The sequence below is a fragment of the Neopelma chrysocephalum genome, unplaced genomic scaffold (assembly GCF_003984885.1).
Source record: "Neopelma chrysocephalum unplaced genomic scaffold, ASM398488v2 Primary Assembly neopelma1_209, whole genome shotgun sequence".
In the NCBI taxonomy this organism is placed as follows: domain Eukaryota; kingdom Metazoa; phylum Chordata; class Aves; order Passeriformes; family Pipridae; genus Neopelma; species Neopelma chrysocephalum.
The window spans coordinates 22,773-43,080 of record NW_020897871.1 but is presented as its reverse complement, the minus strand read 5'-3'; the positions used below and the strand labels follow the sequence as shown (position 1 = coordinate 43,080).

Genomic DNA, 20,308 nt, shown 5'->3' with positions numbered 1-20,308 from the left:
ATTTAACCTTACTGTGAAGAGTTTTATAGTTAAGGAATTAAAGTTAATAGTAATAATATTTTATAAGTGAAGTCCTACAAGCATATCCTCATTGAATGTATGTGTGATTATAGAGTTTGGGCTTAAGCAAGGGAAATTAAGAACTATTAAGTTGTGGTTGTTCTGGGATTTTTTGTTTCATTTTGGTTTTGGGGTTGGTTTTTTTTTGGAGGTAACATCTTGGTGTAGGTTTACACTTAGCCACAGTTATTGCTACTGCCCAGTAGTTAAAATGGTAGGAGGCATTTATTAATGGAAAATACACCTGGCTAAGGGTTAACCTGACTTCTTTGCTCCTTTTAAGAAAACAGGGAGTTAATATTTTAAAAATGGAAACCTAAATTCATCCATCAAATTATGGTAAGTAATTTTTAAAAATCTTACATTATTAGCAATAAAAATATAGGAAGAGTTAAACTGAGCTGATAACTACAAAGAATAAATGAAGACATGGTATTGAATAGTTTTTATATATGATTATTATTCTTCCCTGAATCCAGACCAAGTTTTAATTTCTAGGTCACATAATTACATGTCTACAACACTTTACTGGAAAATCAGTAATTTTTCTAGAATCCCAGCATAGTCTGGGCTGGAAGGGCCCTCAAAGCCCATCCAGTTCCACCCCCTGCCATGGGCAGGGACACCTTCCATAGACCAGGTTGCTCCAAGCCCCGTCCAACTTGGCCTTGGGCACTTCCAGGGAAGTAACTTGATGGCTGAGTGAGAGCAAATGTCTACCAGAAAAAATAGTAACTGATATTATTCTGATATATGCAGTCATGAATATGAAAAATACTGATTTAAAAAAAAAAAGGGAACTGATGTATGAAGGCTGATGTTATGGAAGCCACTGACAGCCTGGAAAATGTAATTAATGTATTCCTCAGCTCTCCCAATTTTTTATTTTTACAGCATGAAAAAGTGTACAATTACATAAACCCAATTCCTGTTGATTCCTTTTTTGAGTCTGTACGTGGCCGTTCTGGGAATTTATTGTGAGAAATGTTGGAAAACAACATCAGCACACTGAAGAAAAAGGCACAAAACATGGCACAGTTTGAGGCAATACATTTCTCAGTTTTTAAGGGGAGGTTTTGGAGAAGCATTTTCATTCTTGAACCCCAACACTTTCCTCAGAGTCAGTGACTCCCCCCCATATGTTGGGAATTACTGAACAACCACAGGCCTAAGTCTGGAGCAGTGAGTGTCTTTGGGAATGTTCCCAGCAAGGTTTGTCTGCTCCTTCCTCTGCCACTTATGGATTTCTTACCATCACTTAAAAACCTGCAGCAGCAGAATTGTTGATTTAAGTCATTATTGCTCCCACTTCTCCCTGTTGACACTAATTTTTTTTGAACCTTGGTAAAAATTCCTCTGCGATCATCATTCTCTTTTGAGGTCAAATTTACTTTTTATCCAAATGTGACCTTTTCAGTCCCATTTTAGAACAACAGAATTGAATATGTGCTTGTTCAAAAGCTAAAATATCTTGCAAAGGGACTTCATCAAGATTGACTGCATTAAAAAGTAATTAAAGCACTTTATGATGGCTGGGTAACAGAGTAATGAGCTGGTAGTATGTCAACAGAATAATGTCTTGAAAATGTAAAAGTAATAAAAGCTTAAAATGAACTGTTGGCAAAATTTAATTAGTACTTGGAAGACCTTTATTAATGATGCCACCCTTTCACCCCACCTAGTAGTATTTTGTAGTTGAAATATTGATAATTGGGAAGTTATTTTGAGTATCAGAGGACCCTGAGATTGGGGTGGGATTGGCTTTGGTTCCAGTTGGTCATCCTGCTGTGAACAGCTCACAGTAATGGGGCAACAAACACACTAAATCCAGTTATGATTCCTAAAATGGATCTATCCAGAGTCTGTACAGGGTGGGAAGTCCCATCCTTGTCCCTAAATGTTTCAGCATTGGATGAACAGGTGTATCCTTGCTTGTGACTTATGCTTTGAAATATATTTAGCAGTGTTATCACTGGTAGCAGTGTGAGTGGAAGTTCTTTGAAGTAATCTATGTGTTTGCAAAAAAGGCATTTACATATTGCAAATATTTTGTGTTCTAACCTTGAAGACTTTGGAGCAAAACTGTTTCTTGAAACATTTTCCAGAAGTGTTTAATATGCTAAATAAATTTTAATCAGTTCTCCATGCTTAAGTTTGCACTGTGTGTTCACTTAAGTGTTTGAACTTCTTAGTTCAGTTGTCTGTTTGTTTGTGTTTCCTTTCTCCTTGGTATATCCTTTTGATTTCACACAGGAATAGATATTTTAGGTTTGAACAATATATCAAGTGTAGCTGAAGGACATTCTACAATTCTTCCTCCCAATCCCAGGGATATTACATTTTCTGAAATACTAGCTTGCTGAAAAATTGCTGATTTATGACTGTTTGGTACTAAAAGCTGGAAAGTGGTGATTCTCATAGTTAACAACTTGAGGCTGAGCCTATTTGGAGGTCACTGATAAGGGTGGTGGGGTCACCTCCATCTAAAAATCTTATTAAGGACCTGTGAGCTCCTTTGCAGGAAATAGCAACTAATGGGAGATCTAAATGTCATCATTAGAACAGACTGCATTAATGGGAACTCTCTTTTCCCCTCTTGTAGTGGTCCTTTGTTGTGGCTACAATCACAGAAATCCCACCCGTTGCCTTTCTTCCCAATTTTGTTGTTCAGAGTAAAGTTCTGAGGCCTCTACGAACCCAGACAGGAGGAACAATAATGGTAAGATGCTCTTGGTTCCCTTTTGTCACTTTTGAACTTGTTGATCAGACACTGTAAACCTGGGAGTTGTACTGTGTTATAGAACTCAAATAATAGTTGTAATATTAATATCAAATAATAGTTGTACTGTTTTATAGAACTCGAAGACTTGGGGCCTGGAGAGGGAGGTGGGTTAGTGCAGAGTCCTAAATATGAGCAAACTCCCCAGGGGAAGGACATCCCTGGTTTTATGGTCAGTGATTTGCAGAAGAGACAGTGAGGGTCAGCCTGGGCAAGCAGTGAGAGAAGTGGCAAATACAGTAACAGATAACATTCAAATACAAATTCAAATTCTAGGACTGGGAGGTTTCAAAATTGGTAATACAGAAGCTTTTTTACAGCACGTATTTACCAAAGGACCTTGGAACTGGATGGGAAGTGATGGATGGTTTAGTTGTTCTTGAGTCTAGGGAAGTGCCTAAATTGAAAAATCATATCCCCTTGCCATTTTAATGAGGAAAGTTAGTTTATCTGCTTTTTCTGTGGTAAATACTGCAGAAGCAGCTCAGCTGAGCTCAAGTGAGACTTTCACCTGAGCAGAGCTGTGTTCTCCTGAGTTAAAGGAGTGCTCTGCTCAGAAGAGCTGTGCAGGGTCACCAGACATTTAATTTTGCCTGGGAATTGCCATTAGAGATGTTGAGGAAATAGCAGGAAAGAAAACCATTAATAGCTGGAGCCAAGAATGACTTATTTAGACCATCTGTTGAGGAAAACATGCCCTCACAATTGTGAACTGGGAACTAGTGGGATCTTTTCTGCCCTGTTTTTATCAATCCTTGTGTTACTAGAGTTGACCAACTCTTCAGCTTGGTGCTGGGAGGAGATGGGACCAGTCCCGAGCTCTCTTGGCAGGTCCAGAGCTGAAACAGTTCTAATGGAAGACAAATAATCTTGTCTGAAATTATTAATATTATAGTACACAGATCTTTGCTGCAGTTTAGCAACTCTTCCTGCAGGGAGCTGTGGCAGTGGTCCATGTGAAAAGGGTTGCAGCCCATATTGGTTTATCCCTGTTTGTTTGGAGCCAGTCATTGACCCACTGTCCTGTGGGTTGGCAGAGCTTTCACAGTGTTCTGTGCCAGACTGGGGAACAGGATTTATTGCAGCTACTGATAGCAAAGGTGAGCGAGGCTGGGAAGCCAGAAGGGACTGATAAAACATGGCATTACTTTCAGGAATAGGCTAATAGGTGGCTTCCCTCTTGTGTCAGCAGAAATGCAGGTACTTAGCAATCTGCACTGGAATCAGGGGTTCATTGGAATAATTTTTAAATGCTTCTCGTGAACATATCAAGATTTAAGACATAAATAATTTAAGACATAATATAAAAAGGTTCTTCTGTGGCAAAAAAAGGGATTGCAGGACAGTGTTCAGAAACAAGGGCAGAGGTTGGATCTGTCTGTGGGCCTGCCCTAGGTCTGACCTGGAAGTGTGATGAGAGTGAGCCCAAAGGCCTGGGGAAGCAGTTCCAAGGTTTTCCTGGGGCTGACATGGGCTTGGCTGTTGCTGCTGTCACTTATGTCTGGGCACTATGAAGTGTCAGCCCTCTTGGGTTTTACTGTGTGAAATGAAAGTATAGAGCCAGTTGTTTTTAAGGCAAGATGAAATATCCTGATTTTTTTGTTGTTGTAGGTATGTTTTTAATGACAGAAGTGCCTGATTCTTTATTTGAAAAAAAAAAGGCAATTTCTTTCAGTATTTTAGTGCTCTGTTATTAAATCTGTGTCCCATCCAGCTGCTGGATTTGCAAGTGTGTGACTTTGCCAGTTATTGGTTCAGAAATGAACTGCGTGACTTGTGACTAAGCTTAAATATCTACTGACAAGATTCAGAAGCATCTTCTAACAGTGCTGTTTAATGGCTTTAAGCATGTCAACTTAACTCCCTTTGTAATGTCCAAAACATTGGTCTTAGATATGTAAAAATCTGGAGCTCCTAATTCTGCTTTAATTCTCTTGTGTTGCTCTGTCCTCTTGGATGTTATTTAAAGTCCCACATTGGGGTAAGGAAATCTGTGAAGGTGTTTGTACAGTGTAGGATGCCTGGTGCTTTTGGTGAAGCCTGAAAGCCTGACTGAGCATGAGAGAACCAGATAAAGTACTGAAAATGTTAAACCAATTTTTTTTAAGGAAAATTTAAGAATATGAAGTTTGAAAGAACATGATGGGCTCTGGATAAATCCTGAGATTAATTGGATTATAGTGATAGGCCAGATAACAAAAGTGCTGCCTCTTTAGTCGGTGTGAACTGGCAAAAGCAGAGATGGGGAGGACTGGAGAGAAAGAATTTCGGTTCCATGTCATTATGTAGTTCAAAGTGCTTAAAAATATTTGGTTGTCACTCACAGAGCAAGTCCTGCTGAGCAGGGACGTGCAGAGACTTCTCTTATTACAGCTGTCTGCTCTGTCTGTGCCTCCTGAAACACAGATGCCATCCCTGGGCACTTTGGGATTCATCTTGATGCCATATGCTGTTGTTTTTACCTTTTTTGCCTCCATTATGGAGAAATAAGTGTGTACTTGAGAAGCAATTTTGATTAATCAGACAATAAAATTTGTACAGTGCAAGTCAGAAGTGCATCTTCTGCTATTCCTGATGGGCCTCTTTATCACAAACGTTCCTGTTGAGTTTCTCTACTTTTTAATGATATTTTAGCACTATGGGAAGATTGGTTTTTGGTGAGTAATCCCTAGGAAGTGTGATAAATTGCTGATAATGTGCTTTCCCTGGGACTTAATGGGTTTTATAGTTCAGAAGCTGCAGTCTTTCCCCAAGATCTAATTTGTGTAAGTTGGCATGATCAGATCAGGATGAGGTTTACCTTCCCAATAATTTCCTTAGTACTAAATTAGAACTATTCAAATGTAAGCATTGGTGATGAAGACTTCTCAACTGACTGTCCAAAATTCTTTTTGTATATGATGTGTAATACGTTCTTTCCATGACTATGGACGAGAATTCATCTATTTTTACATGTTTTCTCTCTCTTTTTTATTTTATTTTATCTTATTTTTTTATTTTCTAATTGTAGCTAGTAATGTCTTCATTTTTGATCATGTCAGATAAGGAATACTGCACTTAAACACTTGCTTGATTCTTCCTGGCTGAAATGAGTCAGGTTTTTCAGTTAAAATTTCATCATTTGAGCCTTGTGTATCTCTTTTTTTGTCAGTCCTTTCCCTTTCCCGAATGTCATTTGAGTTCAACGGAGAGATACAGGCACAGTTTTCCCATATTGGAGGGGAAAAGGTTGATAATATTCTATACCACACTTAAAGAATAAAAAGTCACAGGACCCTTCACACTGTAGCACTTTCCTGGCCCCCTCCCAGCTGGAATTATGTTAGTCTGTGTTTTCAGGAGTCTGAGTTTACATTCCTCCTGTTTTCCCATGAGCAGGAAGGATACTGTGATATCCTTGCTCACTTTTGACTCTTCCCAGCACTGCCCTTCCCCTTTTGCAGTTGCCAGAGAAGGAAATACAGATGACACAGCAAATATTCTTTCAACTCCTGGAGCTGAGGGGAGTTTTGTGTTCACAGATCTGGTTCAGAATGACCTCCAGTGGTAAAACATCTGCGGATTCCATGCCAAGAGTTATTGGGGGTGGAAGTTGCCTCATTCATTCATGGAATTCTGACTGTAATTGTTTTTTAAGGCAGGAAAACTGGCTGTGGACAGAGGCTGGGCCATCAACGTGGGTGAGTGCAAACAGGGCACCCAGGGATGCTTGGAATTGTGTGTTTGGAAGCTGGATTTTCATTTCCATGATGTGTGTTCTGGGAAACAGAAGGGGATTATGGTGTTTAACTAAAATCAACTGTAAAGGAAAAAAAGGGAGAAAGTACTGGATTTGTTCTCTCACCCACTGTTGCAGTTTTATAAAATCTTTTTGGAAAGGAAAAAGATAACTGGATAAAGATATGAGTCATTTATAAGGGCAGGTGTTTGGATTGAAGTAGTGTGAAAAAAAAATGAGGAAAAATGTTTGGACTAAATGTAAATATTTCAATAAAATCTTTGTTTTCATTAGATTATAAAATAATTTTCATAGTTCTTATCATCTTATCTATGTTCTAGCATATCAGGGGTTGGTATGTGGGAGAGCAGAGCTGGACCAATCAGTGTCTATTTTTGGCTGTGCAGTTTTTCCTGAAAAAGCCTTGAATGAACAAGTTCTGAAGGATATAGTGAATATAAATGTGCTCTCCTGCTCCCAGCAAACAGCAGTGCAAACCCAGTGAACCATTGAAGCAAGATTTTGTGTCATAGGAGCCTTAGCTTGTTGTTCTCATAAAACTCACCAATTGTAGATTTTTCCATTATTTCTTGCATGCATCTTCTCCAAAGAGAATAGCCATGATTAAAAATTAAATAGATATTAGAAGCAAAAGACCAAGGCCTGTCATATTTACTGATATATCAAATAAACTTGTTAAGTTTCTGGCTTAGCTATTTCTAGTGGGTTTCTCAGTTAAAAAGTTCTGATTTATTATATAAAAAACATGTTCAGGGATGGGGAGGCCTCAGTACTTTTTTCATGTAAGGAGTGTGTCCCTTTCTGTTTTCAAGAGCAGTTCCTAAAGCTTTTTGATCTGAGTGTTTTCAGAAGACAATGGCATGTGCAAATAATGATAACACCATAGTTCTTAGTTTGGGGGGAGGGGTTTAGTGTATTTTTTTGGATGTTCGTCATAGAAAAGAACTTTCCAGGTCCTTTCCACGTGCTGCTTGTGCCTGCCATGTCAGTGATCTCTGGCTTTGTGCAGACCATCTCTGGTTTTGGTGTCTGGCTTTTCTTTAGTGTGGAGCTTGTCTTTAGTACCTGGCTTTTCAGCCCTTCCCCATTTTCCCGTGCAGGGGGTGGTTTCCATCACTGTTCCAGTGACAAAGGTGGAGGGTTTTGTGCATATGCTGACATCACCCTGGCCATCAAGGTAAGAACTGCTCTTAAACCAGTGTTTTCTGCTGTTTGTGCAAATGGAGAAAAATCCCCACATAAATTCCCAAGAATGAATTTACACCTTACCAAGAGCAAAGGAAACCCTGTCCAGGTGGGTGGGAATGTGCAGCGCTGGGAAGTGGGAGGGAAGATTTGCAGGGGTCAGAATGATCAGTGTAAATATGAACCACTGCAATTGCATTAATAGTGTTGGCTTGCAGAACCCACTCCAGATCAGACCAGATGGACTTTTAATATCCTCAGTGATAATCCTCCAAGCCTTGCAGCTGAACCTGAACCTCCCACATTGGTTGCAGTGGTTCCAATCATGCCTGCAGGGACAGAAATCCTCTCTCTGAATCAAGCTGCACTATGCAGAGCTCAGGAATAAAAATGTGAATGACTCCAAAATAGTCACTGAATGTGAATGAATACATTTGGTATTTAGCTGTTGAAAGGCTGAAGTAAGAGCCTTCTGCAATTAGGGCTTATTTCTACCAAATGAACTGGGGTTTATTTGTATAATAGAATATTTATAAAGTATCAATAATAATCAAACATTAAAGAGCTCTAATGATTGCAGCACACCATGTGACATAACACCCTAATTTCTGTACATGGTAATTTGCAGAAAAGTAATCCACAGTGGGTTGGTTTTTTTCTCCCTACCATTAAAGTACAGATTGAGAAATTATAGTGGGTGAGAATTTGTACAAAATCTTTGGAGTTTACCACGTCTGTATTAAAGATGGGATGGAATAAGATGATTTTTAAAGTCCCTTCCAGCCTAAACCATCCTGCAAGTCTACAACTCAAATGCATGTTGCATGTGTTTAATCTGGTGGAAATGCAGAGGGTTTGTTATTTATAACCACAAAAATTATCTTCATATGTCAAATAATGAGAGGAACTTTTGTAATTACATGTATTACAATAATTTAGCAGTTTACTTGGTGACTAAAGCAAATAGACTGTGGAAGCTTCAAGCCTCCAGTTTAATCTGCCACCTAATTTCCTAAATTTCTCCATGTCTTTCTTTGCTTGTCTATCCAGTTCTTATTTGAGAGAGTACCAGGGGTGTCTAAAGCCACAATTATTGATCTGGATGCTCATCAGGTGAGTGTTTACCTGTGTTCAGTGCTGCAGATGTTGTGCTTGAAATACAAGTGGGTGATAAACCCCCTTTTTTAATGCTACTATAAACTGTCGACTGGCAGAACACAAAGTTCATCAGAGATGTTGGAAACTGTGAACAGCTCAGTTTGTTTATTTTGTGGTCCTAAAGGCTCTTAAGCCAGTTTAGTAAAATTAACCTGAGTTGCAGCTCCATCATGTGGCTGGATGGAAAAATCCTGCAGCGTTTCACACCCATCTCCCGGGATGGGGAGCAGGGATCTCCTGGGACAGAATTCCAGTTGGTCCAGCACCGTGGTGGCTGCAGCAGCCTCTGCAGGGGAGGAACCTGCCCTTCAGTGTTTAATGAAGGCCTGGCTACAGGCTCATGAGGGATTCAACCCTCTCCCCCTGGTGTGTGATGTACTGTGGGCACTGAGCTCTGGTAGGATTTGCAAAATGAAGCCTGAGAGGTCAGAAATGGTATTTTTAGGAAAGCAGTTAATGCACCAAAGTGATGTCCAATCTGAAGCATTTCAGGTTATTTATTATGTGTAAAGAGTCCATTTTTAAATAGCTCTGTGGCAGTGAGGAAACCTAATGGCTGCAATGATCTTCTGTTGTTGTCCTTATCTGCATCCTAAAATTACCATGAGACCAGGACGAAGATTATTTTGTGTTCCTCTCTCTCGGGGTGTGGATCTATTTTGTGCTTTTTGGGAGTGGTTTGGTTTGTTTCAGTTTTGAAAAATTCTTGGCGTGTATTTTGGTTTTCAGCTGTGCTGGGAGTGCACGTGGAATCACCCCCTGTTTCCTTCCTCTGGGGAATGGGAGGTGTGTGAAGGAGCTCAGCAGATCCTGTTTAAAAATGCAGATTTTCTTGTCTTGTGACTGTTCCAATTCCGAGTGCAGTGGCGAGTTCCACCTTTCATAAGAAAATGGTTCTTCAGAGGCTTTCACATTCCCAGACTTGTGTGCATGAACTGGTTATTTGTGGACCAAAGATGCTGAAGAAATAAGTTGGAGTTGCCATTTTTTAGCATAAAAACTGAATTACAGAAGATGTATCTGTGGAAATGTCTGTTTCTGTAGTTCAAATGAAATTCTTCTGGGGGTAGAGGCTGTGCTGCTGTATGATACACTGATTTAAACTGAATTATCTTAGTCAGTGCTGGGAAAAAATGATTTTTATATTAGTGAAAAAAGTCTAAATGAGAGCCAGAAGAAGAATATTTAAATTCAGAAAGGGGGAAATACTCAAAATCTGAGTTTTCTCTTGAGCATCCATTTTACACCCAGCACAGTTTTTGTAGGGAATTTCTATTGTTAAACAAGAAATTGTTAAACTGTTGGGTCTTTAGTGTTTGTCATTTTTCCAGGGATTACTTACCTCCCCAAGGCTTCAATTGCCAGGAGAGCTGTAGTCTGCTTTATTTATTTATTAATTCTTACACAGGAACACTCAGTTCCCTGGAGCAGTTGAAAGGGACTTTCTCTTGCACAGTTGGAGGATGACAGATCTCTTTGGTGGTCACAGTTGCTTTTGTGATGCTGCTGAGGACATTTAACTTCTATTTTTCACTTCTTTTTTCTTACATGTGTAATGAGCTCTCTGCTAATTCCCTTCCCAGAGATACAGGGATTTTGTTTGTGGTAATACCTGCAGTTTTCAGGTATTATCAACCCCTCTCCAAAAGTCTACACCTCAGAATAACCTTCAAGACTATAACTAAGGGAGTGACACAGGGAGCTGTGAATATTAGACCTCTGTAGTGTGGATTGCTGTAGGGTTTGCAGTGTGTTCAGTGCTGTGTTGGGAATAGCTAACTGTGAATTTCCTGCAGGGAAATGGCCATGAGAGGGACTTCATGGATGATCCTCGGGTGTATATTATGGATGCCTACAACAGATACATTTATCCAGGGGATGGCTTTGCTAAACGTAAGTACAGCTGAAATTCACATTCCAAAATCTAAAAGACCTCCTGTGCTGCTACATATCTTCATTTACTACTAAGTTTCCTTGCAACAGTGTTAACTAGATTTTATTTTTTTTTTAATATCACATGGTTTTTAGTGATCACTGTGATATATCACAGTAGTGTTTCCCCTCACTTCTGGGATGGATTTCTGGGCTGCAGAGTGTGGGTGGGTATTCAGTGCTCCTGCCACACTTGGAGCAGTGAGTTAAATAATCCTTGGATTTTAAGAGAATTGTTAGACCTTCATCTTTCCCTTATACTACTTTTGTGATGGAATTCCCTGAGGATTAGCTGGTGCTGTGTAAAAAGGTTTCATGTTCTTTTGAAAAGTTATAAATTATAACATATTTAGGTGTGTTGTTTTGCCAGTACTTGGTTTGTAAGCATCTAGAAAACAAGCTGCATCTGAGTGTGAAACAACTTGGGAAGCAAAACAAGTCATGGAATAGAACCATTAAAGTTGGAAAAGCCCTTTTTCCAAGCCCAGCCCTGCCAAGGCCACATGCACATGAAATCCCTGCAGGGATGGGGACTCCCCCTGCCCTGGGCAGCCTGTCAGACCAATGACAGGAGCTGGTGCTTGATTGTTTTTGGTTATGGTTTGTTTATCCCTGCTGTGACCGGCCTGTTGTGTCTTGTGAGCTGCCACCATTAATTAGTGGGGCTTTGATAATGCTTAAATTGGAATGCAAAAGCCCAAAGTTGATTTGATCTTTGGTTCTGTTACACTCGTTTATTACAGGCTTAATTTGTTCCCTGAGTCAGAGGTTGTTGGGGGGGATGTTCTGCTCTTGGATTTCTTCAGTGATCCTATTGTTCTGAAGAGCCTTCATTTGGATTCTTGGCAAGAATGAGGGGCAGTGCATTGCACTGCTGCATTTTGACTGGTAAAGATTTTGAGAACTGTAGTATTTCAAGGTATTAAACTAAAAAATGACCATTTAAAGCACATCATGTCTGTAGGCAGACAAATTGCAAGCAAATGCGGGGGTTTTCCCCCCCAGGAAAAGCATCCCTTTATTCCCATATCACATGGCAGCATTGGAACAGATGGATTAAGACCAAAACAGAGTGAGTCCTTGTTAGCAAATCTGAACCACTGAGCTCCCCTGTGAGCCTGGGAATACCAGCATTCCCTTTCTAAGGATGAGGTGCCAAAGGCATGTGAATATGTAGGTCCTTGCAGTTTGCATAAGAATGTCTGAATAGGATTTTGCTGGCTAAATCCTTTAAATCCTTCCTGTTAAATGACCAGGCAAAGATGGGATCACAGAGGGGATCTCTGAAGAAAGGTAGAGGCTTGAACCTGAGAGTTGGAATCCTTGGGGTAAATTCCAGCTGATTAGTGGCTCCTTGGACTTCCTGCCCATTTTTTCCATGTTTTATTACAGGAGCCTCTTCTGCACGTTTTTTGCCCTTCATTAGGGAAGGGGAAAAAGAGCCCAGCTCCCACTGCCTGCTGCTAAGCCATAAGCACATTGAATCCCTGAGGGGAAGCAGTTTGGAATTACACAAGCTTAGGAGGAGAAAGGAGGACATGGATGGGCAATGGGACTAATTCACTGAAGGGTGAGCACAGAATTTGACAGCTGAAACTCAAAGTTCAGGCCTTAAAAATCTCATGGTCTGAGAGTCATTTTACAAAGCTGGACAAATGCCTTCACTAATGAGCAGGAGATGGACAATGAGCACTTGGAAGAGCTGTGTCCGTCCTGATCCAGACCCATCCCTGATCTCTGCACTTCTGTGTTTGTGTGGAGATGTAGGCAAGAGGCCTGTGAAGGCAGGGAATCCTGTTCAGCATCTCTCAACTTCTTCATGGTTCCATCAGAACAATACTTGTTTGTCCCCACTCCAGTGTCCCCTCCTCCACAGCTCCAGCCAGCAGATCCTTTACCCTGAAGAGGCTCCAAGTGCTGTTCAGAAGAGCTGTGCAGACTTCCAGGGACATTTATATAACAGTAAGAGAAGTATCCAGGAAAATACTGTAAAGAAACAAAAATCTTTGCAGCTCTTGTTGGAATGAGAAGCAATCCTTCCCTGATATTGAACAAGGATGGAAAGCAGAGAAAAACCCCTACCCAGCAATGCCAAGAGTAATTAAGTGTCATTCTGTGTTGAATGCACACTTGGTGGGTGCTGAATCCCTCTTTATCCAAGTCAGTTAATTTGAGGCAGAGGGTGTGGTGAGGCAGAAGTCATTCCTTGGAACACCTCTGGCATGGATTTGATATTAATTCACATGTAGAGTTACACAAACCTCCATAATAGCACCCAAAACTAGGCTGCCTAACCTTGGGTTTCTCCCCTTCACCTTCTCAGCCTTCCTCTCCTACTTCTGTTGCTCTATTAGAAGCATTAGAAATAATTTGATTTAAATGAAGAATAGATATTTGCTCTTTTGGTAGGATTACAGGGTAAGAACATTAAATTGAAAATGCTTGGGGCAAAGCTGAATCCTGTTATACATTCATAAAGCAGTTCACATAAATTCATGATCCTTTGCTGTGAAGTTTTGAGTGTTGTGATAAAAATAAAACATCCTCATAATTTCTCAGTGATATTTATCTTGTTTTTTTCCCCCCAGCTGTTTCCTCTGCAATAGCAGTTCAGTGTTTTCTTTGCCTTATGCTTTATTTAGGTTACTTTTAAGTTAATAATTTCCTTTATGATTTCTTTGCTGATTGGTAACTGGACATGTAGATCAGCTGCTTTTCAATAACATTTTCCACTTGCATCTCAGAGATATTTTTTTTTCTTCCTGCATTTAATTTTTTCTCTTCAATGTTTTGGGTTTTTTTCAAGGTCATTGTACTTAACATTTGCTGGGAAAACAAGTAGTTGAGTCATTTTCTTTAATTCAAAGTTCTGTGAAAATGCAATGTATTGAGAAGACTTCCAGAAATGTGATTTTTTTTTTTCCTTGCTTCCCTACATCTTGCATTTTCTTTCAAAGCAACCCTTTTCTTACTGAGCAGTGGTTGGTTTGTTTGCTTTCAGGTGCCATAAAACGCAAAGTGGAGCTGGAGTGGGGCACAGAGGACACAGAGTACCTTCAGAAGGTGCACACCCACGTGGAGGGAGCCCTGAACGAGTTCAAACCTGACATCCTGGTTTATAATGCTGGCACTGACATCCTGGATGGGGATCCCTTGGGAGGCCTGGCCATTTCCCCCCAGGTTTGTATGGCACTGCCATCCTGGATGGGCATCCCTCGGCAGCCTGGCCATCTCCCAGGTTTGTATGGCACTGCCATCCTGGGTGGGATCCCTTGGCAGCCTGGCTGTTTCCCAGGTTTGTATGGCACTGCCATCCTGGATGGCATCCCTTGGCAGCCTGGCCATCTCCCAGGTTTGTGTGGCACTGCCATCCCCAGCCCTGCTCCCCACACACACTGCAGGCAGTTTGGGAGCTGAAGGGAAGTGCACCCTTTGCACTCAGCCAGAGCGTTTCCCTCTTACGGGCACCAGAGATCCATCTCTTGCTCTTGCACCCTTTTATTTTCTTGGATTTTCTTCCTGCCTGTAGATATTTTTGTCCTTCCAGTGGCTGTTGCAGTGTAATCCATCTCCTCTCTAAAATGCACTGGTTTGAACACCCAGACAGTAACCAGAGAGACAGACATTTTCACACTTCACTTGACTTCTCTTTTCCCAGTTTGGTTGGTTTGTTTTTCCCCTCACATGACCTATTTTGCAATGTATTTCTTTTGTCACCTGCCCCCAGTATGTATCTTACACTTAATTTCCTCTGTAGCACTCCCAGCTGTTTTAAACTGCCCTTGTGGTGTCTTCCAGCTGTAACAGTTTTGTGCAGCCTGTCTGTGTATTCCTAGCAAATGAACACCTATTTTCCTTCTCTTGATTCTTTTCCTTACAGATACCATGTACTTTCTCTGCCCACTTTTAGTAGACTTAAATTTTTATTTATTCTGTACACCTCATAGAAGTCTTCACCTCCCAGTTTGTGTCCCTTCACGTTCCACCTTCACTGCTTTTCCCAAACAGTCTGCTTTCCAGTCTGCTCTCCTCAAAACAAACAAAAATGTCCAGATCTTGTATTTCCTCCGTGGTTTTTAATGATTCCTTCTCTGACAGCTCCTGTGTGCTGCCTCTCTCCTGTTTCACATTTAATGGCCACCGGTTCAATACAGAGAAGTGCTTGGTTTGTGAGCTCTCAGGTTCCCCCCGATGGAGCCACCACTCCATCTGTTCAGTCTGAACTGCTGTGCAGTTCTCTGGCACAAAGGCAGAGCTCAGGGGTTGGACTGGATGTGACCTTGGAGAGGACACAGCCCGAGGTGGGAGGTGTGGTTGGTGCAGCAGTGGCCACCAAGGGACGTGGCAGCTTGGGGGTAGGTGGGGACTGCTTGGAGATTTGCCTCGAGAAAACAACAGTTCTGCCCTTGGAGAAGGAGCAGTGTTAATGGCCAAGGAAAAGGAGTTGCTGTAGGTTGCTGGGTGCTGTGTAGAGAGACAATATAAAGATGGGCAAGGGAAGGTGGAGCAGCTTTCCTGGTTCCAAGGGGAGGTGAAAGGCAGAGGGTGCTATTTCTCTGCACAGCCTGGTGGAGCAGAGGTTCCTGTAGCTCAGACCTTTGCAGTCTGCACTAAAGGCAGGGTTTCCTGTGTCTCTGCTCTGCTTGTTGTGTGAAGAAGGCACATTTCACCATGTTTGGAATCCCAGGCTGCTGGAAAGGCCAAACTTAAGGCCTTGTGCCTGGATGTTCATCTCTTTGAGGTTCCTTAGTGCAGTCTTTGGTCCTACACCCGAAGGTGTCCTTCAGCTCTTGGGGCAGGGTCAGTTCTGCTCAGGATTGGGCTCCTCAGTGCTCTGGGTGGTGGTTTTGTGGTACTTGAGGCTGGAGGGAAACCTGAGGTGTAGCAGCCAAGTCCCTGTTCCCTTTGGGTGGGAGTGGGAACTGTGCTGGGCTGTTGTTTCCAGTTGATATGTTTTCTTTCTTAGTAACCCAGAAACGTGGGAATAAGCCCATTTTCCCCTCAGCTCCTCCAGGCTCAGCCATGAGAGCTGCTGGAGCAGAGGCTCCTGTGAATAGTGGCTGCTCCCAGTTCTTGGGTGGGATAACAGTGCTGCAGCCAGAGGTGGGACCCACAGCTCCTCCTGTAATTCTGTTCCTTCCTTTAGGGAGCTGTTTCTAATAGAATTCCTCAGTTTCCTTTGTCTCACTGTTCAGTTGTTACTCCTTGTCCTTTCACAGGGCTGTGTCAAACTGCACAATAAGCAGGACTGTTGTGTGTTTTTACAAGAAATCTTTTCCTGCTATATTTGTATTTTATTTTTTCCCGTTATTATCTGTTTGTGGTCTAATTCTTGGCAGGGTATTATTTCTTGATGTATTCACAGTGTTCCTTTAACCAGTCTGAGCAATGCATATTCATTTTGTAGCACTTCTGCTGCTGCTTCCTTAATTTTTTGTATTTGATTGCATCGTGATCCCCTTCTCCAGCTTTGCAGTTATTTAAGTTCTGAGCTGTCCATTCATTGTGTTATGTTACTAAGCTTTTGGGTTGGGTTTTTTTGAGGAGTTGTAATGAGTTACATGTACCTGAACTCTGTGCTTTTACAAAAAGTGGATTTTAGTTCTGTTCTCACTCATGTCTGAAGTATTTTTCCCCACGTGTTCTTTTTGAAACCCAGAAGGCTCAAACTCTCCTGTTGTCTGGGTTCAGTGACAGTACAATTCCTCTTGGTCAGCAGTCTTTGTTATTTTTTAGTTCCATACCCTTCTCATAGTAAGAAATTATTTAGAATTTATCTCCTTCTTTCTGTTGTTTTATTTTTTTATGGGTTTACCTTTACTCACATTCTGCAACTCCCCCTTCAGCCATAGATTCTTTTAGCATTAACTACAGGCTTTTATTGAAGAAACTGGGACTTAAAATTCAGCCAGTGATTGTAAATGTGTAAAATCTGATTTGAATTTGGGGTTCTTCTGTAGGATTGTGAAATCTTGATTGAGTTGCTAAACTTCAGTCAGAGGGTGCTGTGCAAGTTGAGCACAAACTAAAGCACTTTGAATTCAGACAATCTTTCTTAGTCTCAATTCCTCACCTGGAAAATAGGGTGAACATTTCTAAAATTTGTAATCAGTTTAGAACTTTATGGCCTTTCAGCAGGAATTCTTCTAGGAATTTGTACTAAGGACTTTTATCTGTTGTGTCCTCTAAAACGAGTCAAGGATATTTGATTTGCTGGGGTATTTTTTTTTAAAATGGTTATTCATGTAAACCAGCTAACAGGACTTTTAAATGAACTTTTAATTGCTACTGTAAAATATAAGGCTTAAACATTTTCCAGGCATCCAATACTATAAATCCATAAGTCACAGGTTAGAACTAAAATACCACAGAACCACAGAATACCCTGACCTGGAAGGGACCCACAAGAATCATCAAGTCTAACTCCTGGCCCTGCACAGGACACCCCAAAAATCACCCCAGGGATTGAAGAGTGTTGTCAGTTGGGTTTTCACTGGGAGCTGGGGGAATGGCCATCCTTGGACATTCCTGCACCTCATCCATGTGAAGCCACCACTGCCCTCAGCCACTGCTGGTGATTGTCCTGCTTCAAGCAGGAGACTGGGCTGGAGATCTTCCAGCATTTCCTAGAATCATGGAATGGCCTGGATTGGAAGGCACCTTAAAGCTCATGTACTTCCAAGCCCCCTCCATGGGCAGGGACATCTCCCACTGGACCAGATGGCTCAGACCCCATCCAGCCTGGCCTTGGACACTTTCAGGGATGGAGCAGCCACCACTTCACTGGCAACCTGTTCCAATGCCTCAGCCCCACAGCAAAGAATTTCTTCCTAATATCTAATCTAAGGCTGCTCTCTTGCAGTTGGAAGCCATTCCCCTTGCCCTGTCACTGTGCTCTTGTAAATCAAGACAAGCAGGAAATCTTTCTAAGCTGGTACGAAGTTCAGTGTCATCTCCAATTCCAATATCCTATTAAACTTAGGTGCCAAGAAGTCAAATATTCCCTTTTTATTTATTTTTTTAAATCTGAAAATCAGGAGAAGCCCACAGGTGGGCTCAGGTGCAGTTACCACAAAATAGCTGTAAACAATCCTGCAGCTCAAAGGTTGAGGTGGGGTTTTTTCCCCAGACCGGAGCAGGTCAGCAGGAAGGACGTTTATCCCAGTCAGTCATGTTGACAGCAGTTTTTTTGCCCCTGGTGCCCTGCAGGGCATTGTGAAGAGGGACGAGGTGGTGTTCAGGGCCGCGCGGCGCCGCAGGATCCCCGTGCTCATGGTGACGTCCGGCGGGTACCAGAAGAGGACGGCGCGGATCATCGCCGACTCCATCCTCAACCTGCACAGCCTGGGGCTCATCCACGGCCAGCTGGCAGCCAGGGGGGCTGCACACCCCAGCTTGGAGTAGATGGTCAGGGACTCTGCAAAAGACTTGGGCAACTTCTCCCTGCAGTGAGGAGTTCCTGGTTTTAGTGCAATAACCCGGCAGAGCCAGCTCGGTCTAACTCCTGCATCCGTCCCGGGAAAGACAGCACATCTTCTAAGCTAACAGCCCTGCACTCAGAGGTACTGTCTTTGTGTCTGATACTGCTGTAGAAAGCTTTACTTGCCTCTCTGATTGCTGTTGTGTTGAAAGAACTATGCAGTTGGTATCCAAAGACTGTCCCAGACTTGTTTCAGATGGTGCGGCTTTGTCTGTGTGTGGGGGGGGAAATATGGACTAAACCCACTGTTTCTTGGGTTTTTTTAGATACTGCATTTTATTTATTGCTTTTTTAATGGGAATGTTGTTGTAAAACGTGTTCTGTGCAGACTTCAGTGTCAGTTTAACACTAAAGTTAAGTGCAATACTGTAAAAACCAGTGCAGTTGGAGGGCTTTGAAGCCATAGCCTGTAAGAAGGAAAGGCCATTAATTTACAAGTTATTCCTGTTGTTGATAGTGACTACTTAAATCTTACTTATAAGCACCTTGAAAAATAGAATAGGAAACACCTTTGGCTCTATATGCAAATGAGCCATAAGGGCTCAACATGAACAGTCTGGTGTTTGCCTCTCTTAAAAGGAGCCCTGCATGTGAAAGGGAATAGTTCCTGTGCATTGTGACTCACAGAGTAAAGAAGCTACAGGCAAATCAAAGCTAATGGTAGAGTTCTGAGCAGCCTTGCAGCAAAAACTATGTAGAAATTCAGGTTATCTCTACTATTTCCAGCTTGGCATGTATAAAACAGTGATGGGTACATTGAAATTATTTTTCTCCCCGACTAGTGCTGTGTTTTTCACCTGCTCAGAGAGTAATGGTACTTGTAGTTGCAGTCATAGTTGGTAAGAAATTGTTGATTATTATTGTTCATCTGAAAATACAGTGGCATTTCTACATGAAGTTAATGTGCTAACTTTGTATGGAGCTTCTAGGAGGATTTGGGAACAAAATAGTGTGTTCCAAGCAAATTCAGTGCACTACTTGTAAAGTTTGGCTTTGTTTAAGTTGGTATATTTTGCATTGTAGCAGTGGGTTGTAAATGTACTAAACTGTATATTTTGCAAGAGCTTTTATAACTTCTGAGTATTCACTGATTTGTACTACAAGTTTCATGTCGTGTCTATGTTTGAGCTTTCCTGGGAAGGAACACCAAGATTTTGCTCGTAGTAGAGTTGCTGTCTAAGCTATTTAAGGAATGTTTAATGCTAATTATAATACTTACCTCACTTAGTGTTCATGTTTAGATGGGGTTTGTCAGTTGTAAGAATTGCACAATTGCTATAAATATCTGCTTTAAGCCAGATTTGACATATTGCACTAAGCTTAAGTTGCTACACTGGGATTAAAAAGCACTTTTAAATTTCTTACTAGAAGGACCATCAGAGTACGACTAATGTTGAGATTTATTTTTTCTATACTGTCTGACGTTACTGAAAGATGTTGTTATTCTTTCATATGATTTTTATAAAATTATAAATTACATTTCTATAACCTAAACCTGTCATAGCACCATATGGTCTTTCCCCCAAGCATCTTCTGTTTGTGTTAACATGTTTCTATAATTTTCCCTCGGTGGAGATTAAAATGATGTTGAACAATGCTGAGTGACTTCTCTTTTCACTTCACATGGATCTTGGCTGTCAAAAACTTTGACTGGCAGTTTCTTGAAGAGACAAGAAGATGGATTTGTCATACTTAAAATGAAACTGCATTGAATCTCAAGGTTTGTCAACAGGTTCTTTGAAGTGACTTAAGTGAGCTTGCAAGTATCCAAATAATTTTTAAGGTGTCAGCATAAAGGGTTAAAGTCACTTTGTAATTCCAAGTTACATGTCATTACCTATCTTGTAACTCCTAAGTATGTTACTGCTACAGGTGTAAAACTCTGAATTAAGCTTCTGAGAAGGCTGCAGTAGTTTTAGAGGTCTTTTATAAGTCTTTGCAGAGAGAAGTCAATGTTGGCAGCAGGGCCTGAGAG

At 41.3% G+C, this 20,308-nt stretch overlaps 1 protein-coding gene across 2 annotated transcripts in view; it reads left to right on the top strand.

The window, feature by feature from the left end:
• HDAC11 (histone deacetylase 11) overlaps positions 1-19,930 on the top strand; it is a 26,784-nt gene extending 6,854 nt beyond the window's left edge. For both annotated transcript variants that reach the window (XM_027703114.1, XM_027703113.1), the window contains exons 4-10: positions 2,663-2,779; positions 6,477-6,519; positions 7,679-7,755; positions 8,814-8,876; positions 10,718-10,814; positions 13,855-14,033; positions 18,063-19,930. In XM_027703114.1, coding sequence (XP_027558915.1) covers positions 2,663-2,779; positions 6,477-6,519; positions 7,679-7,755; positions 8,814-8,876; positions 10,718-10,814; positions 13,855-14,033; positions 18,063-18,257 — 771 coding nt within the window. In that variant the 3' untranslated portion in view covers positions 18,258-19,930. The remainder of the gene's footprint in view (positions 1-2,662; positions 2,780-6,476; positions 6,520-7,678; positions 7,756-8,813; positions 8,877-10,717; positions 10,815-13,854; positions 14,034-18,062) is intronic.
• Positions 19,931-20,308: the final 378 nt, after the last annotated feature.